At 44.8% G+C, this 3427-nt stretch overlaps 1 protein-coding gene across 1 annotated transcript; it reads right to left on the bottom strand.

The window, feature by feature from the left end:
* Window positions 1–753: 753 nt before the first annotated feature.
* On the bottom strand, window positions 754–3096 carry LOC126618131 (uncharacterized; the record flags this gene model as incomplete). Its single annotated transcript, XM_050286226.1, has 3 exons — window positions 3066–3096; window positions 2113–2927; window positions 754–1491 (listed from the first exon to the last, which is right to left on the bottom strand). Coding segments are annotated over exons 1-3 (1584 nt in total), but the record flags the coding sequence as incomplete, so codon positions are not given.
* Between the last annotated feature and the right edge of the window lie 331 nt (window positions 3097–3427).

Genomic DNA, 3427 nt, shown 5'->3' with positions numbered 1-3427 from the left:
TGTCTTTTCTTGGTCATCCGGCGCTATGACAATCTGATTATATCCAGAATAACCATCAAGGAAACAATAAAAAGAATGACCGGCTAACCTTTCAAGCATTTGATCAATGAACGGCAAAGGGAAGTGGTCCTTCCTTGTGGTGGTGTTGAGCTTTCTATAATCAATGCACACTCGCCAACCTGTTTGGAAACGGGTTGGCACAAGCTCATTCTCGGCATTCTTCACCACGGTCACTCCGGACTTCTTTGGAACACATTGCACCGGTGACACCCAACGACTATCAGAGATCGGATAAATCACTCCACAATCAAGAAGTTTGATAATCTCCTTTTTCACAACTTCCATCATTGGAGGGTTGAGACGGCGCTGAGCCTCTCGAGTTGGTTTAGCCCCCTCCTCTAGAAGAATGCGATGCATACACGTAGTTGGGCTAATTCCCCTAATATCGGCCAAAGTCCACCCATTGGCCGTCTTGTGCTCTTTCAACAGTCGGATCAACTCCTCCTCCTCTAGGGCCGTGAGTGATGAGGAGACAATGACGGGCAATGTCTCGTTGTCTCCCAGAAAGACGTACTTTAAATGATCGGGTAACGGTTTAAGCTCAAGTACGGGTGCCTGAATCACTGAGGGTAACATCTTATTAGTGGAAACTGGAATTGAAATTGGGTTAGAAGGCTTACCATGGTGTTGAGGGAGTGACTCAAGGGCAGCCACTATCTCGGCCTCATCCTCACTTCTAGGCATGGCAACACCATTTTTGTGCCCAATTCCTTGTGCAATTGTCGTTTCAAGTGTATCCCTCTCCAAACAATCGAGAAAATCCTGCGCCAAATCATCAATTATATCAATAGAAAAGCAAGAATGATCGTCCTTAGGAAATTTAATACTTTCAGAAAGATTAAAATCAATGACTACCCCATCAAATTCCATCGTTAAAGTTCCTTTAAACACATCTATCTTGGTGCGGGCTGTTTTCATGAAGGGCCTCCCTAATAGAATCGGCAATGGGGTAGAATGGGGTGAGTCCTCCATGTCAAGCACGTAAAAGTCCGCTGGAAAAATCAAATTACCAACCTGCACCAAAACATCTTCCAAAACACCCTTTGGGTATGCATTAGAACGATCGGCTAATTGAATTATCACACCATCATTTTTAAGATCACCTAAGTTCATAGATGCATAAATCGAGTATGGCATGACATTAATCGAAGCCCCTAAGTCTAACATGCATTGTTCAAACTTAGTATTACCAATAACGCACGGAATTGTAAAACTACCCGGATCTTTGCATTTAGGGGGTAATTTCCTTTGTAACACAGCAGAGACGTTTTCACTTACCTGGACCACTTCTTTGTTCGAAATCCTTCTCCTTGTTGTACAAAGTTCTTTTAAGAACTTAGCATACCTCGGGACTTGCTTAATCGCATCAAGGAGCGGGATATTGACTTGAACTTTCCGAAAGGTCTCTAGAATGTCCTTCTCGGCTTCTTCCTTCTTTGATTGCCTAAACCTGCCAGGGAAGGGCACATTCAGTGGAATAGAACTAAAAAAGTCGAATTTGGACTTACCTTGGTGGTTGAGGACGATTTAGGAGGGTTAGAGGGTGGCGGCATGGATTGGTCATCCTTGGCCGTGGGTTTTGCTCTTTGTGCCTCCTCTTGCATCAACTTGTCCTCCTCATCTTGACTTGATTTGGATGTATTTGAGTCCGCTCCAACCTGTTTACCACTTCTCAACATGATGGCCTTAGCGGTTTCAAATCCTCCCTTCGGGTTCACAACGGTTGAACTAGGCAATCTGCCTTGTTCTCTAATTTGCCCCATAAACTCTGCAATTTGACCCATCTGCTTCTCCAAGTTGTCCACCCGTTTGTCTTGGATTTGTCTCTCCTTATTTTGAGTTTGAACTTCCTGCGTCAAAGTCGTAAGTAACTTAACAACTTGATCATTATCCAAAGACGTACCTGAGGTTGGTGGGGCGGTTTGCACTTGGTTTTGATTGGGGACGAATGGCTTTGTATAAAAGCCCGGTGGTTGCTGCCTAAATCCTCCTTGTTGTTGGGGTTGTTGAGGATCCCGCCATTTTGAAATTTGGATGGTCTCTCCACCCCGGATTGTAGGAATTAGAGTATGGATCATGGCGTGGTTGATTTTGGTTCCCAAAACCCACGGCATTGGCAGCTTCCCAACCCCCATTCTCAATCAATTGAGGGCATTGATCGTTGGCATGTCCTTGCATAGAACACACGCCACACACACTTGGTCCATGAATCTTCATTCCCTCGGCCAACTGAGAAACAATAAAAGTAAGGTTAGCTAATTGGGATTGAATCTCGGGCATAGAACTTACCTCATTTACTTGTGGCCGTGGGGGGTCTCTTTGTCCAACACCTTCGTATTGTTGTGCATTATGTGCTCGGTTGGCAATTAGAACTTTTGCAGCCCCCGGAGTCTTATCCACCAACGCTCCTCCCGCCGAGGCATCAAGCATTTGGCGTTCCATGGGAAGGAGTCCTTCGTAGAAGTATTGAATGAGTAGCTCCTCCTTCATTTGATGCTGTGGACAAGAAGCAACAAGTGATTTAAAACGTTCATAATAAGAAGGAAACGATTCACCTGGGTTTTGTTGGATGCCACTAATCCGTTTCCTCAAGAGAATGACTCTTGAAGTTGGGAAAAACTTCTCCAAGAACGCTCTTTTCATACTATCCCAAGATGTAACTGTTCCGGGTGCTAACTCGTAAAGCCAATCTTTCGCCTTTTCCAAAAGTGAGAATGGAAAGGCCTTCATCATCAGAATACTCCCGTCAACATTGATGGGTGTCATGCTCGAACAAACAACCTCGAACTCCTTGAGATGCTTGTTGGGATCTTCCATGGAAAGCCCATGGTATTTCGGAATGTGGTGCAACAAGCTTGACTTCAACTCGAATTCGTCGGTCTTGCCTTGGGCAGCCGCGGGGTATTGAATGCATAATGGTGCGGCATTGGTCAACCCCCGAGGCCGAAAGCTCTTTAATGGTCCGATTGTCCGCGGCCATAACTTCTTCTTCCACTTCTTCAAACTCAGATTCGGCCTCAGATTGTCCGCGGCCATAACTTCTTCTTCCACTTCTTCACTAGGTTCGGGATGCCTCCTCTTTCTTCTCAAATCACGTTCAAAATCGTCGTTAAAGTCCAAGATATTGGCATGCACAGTTTGAGAACTCCGCGTCATGCACTAGTACCTAAACCAAGAAAACAAAACAAAATCAGAAAACTAGGTAAATTAAATCAAGACACACGGCAAAAACACAAGGGATTAGCAAAATTGCTAATCCCCGGCAACGGCACCAAAAATTTGATGCGAAATAGATAAGCACACAAATTAAACCCTCTTTTTGTCAAATTGTAGCAAAGATGTAAGTAGGGATCGTTCTAGACCGGGG

This window comes from Malus sylvestris, chromosome 4 (genome assembly GCF_916048215.2).
Source record: "Malus sylvestris chromosome 4, drMalSylv7.2, whole genome shotgun sequence".
In the NCBI taxonomy this organism is placed as follows: Eukaryota; Viridiplantae; Streptophyta; class Magnoliopsida; order Rosales; family Rosaceae; genus Malus; species Malus sylvestris.
The sequence above is the reverse complement of the archived record's forward strand: the minus strand, read 5'-3'. Positions and strand labels throughout refer to the sequence as shown.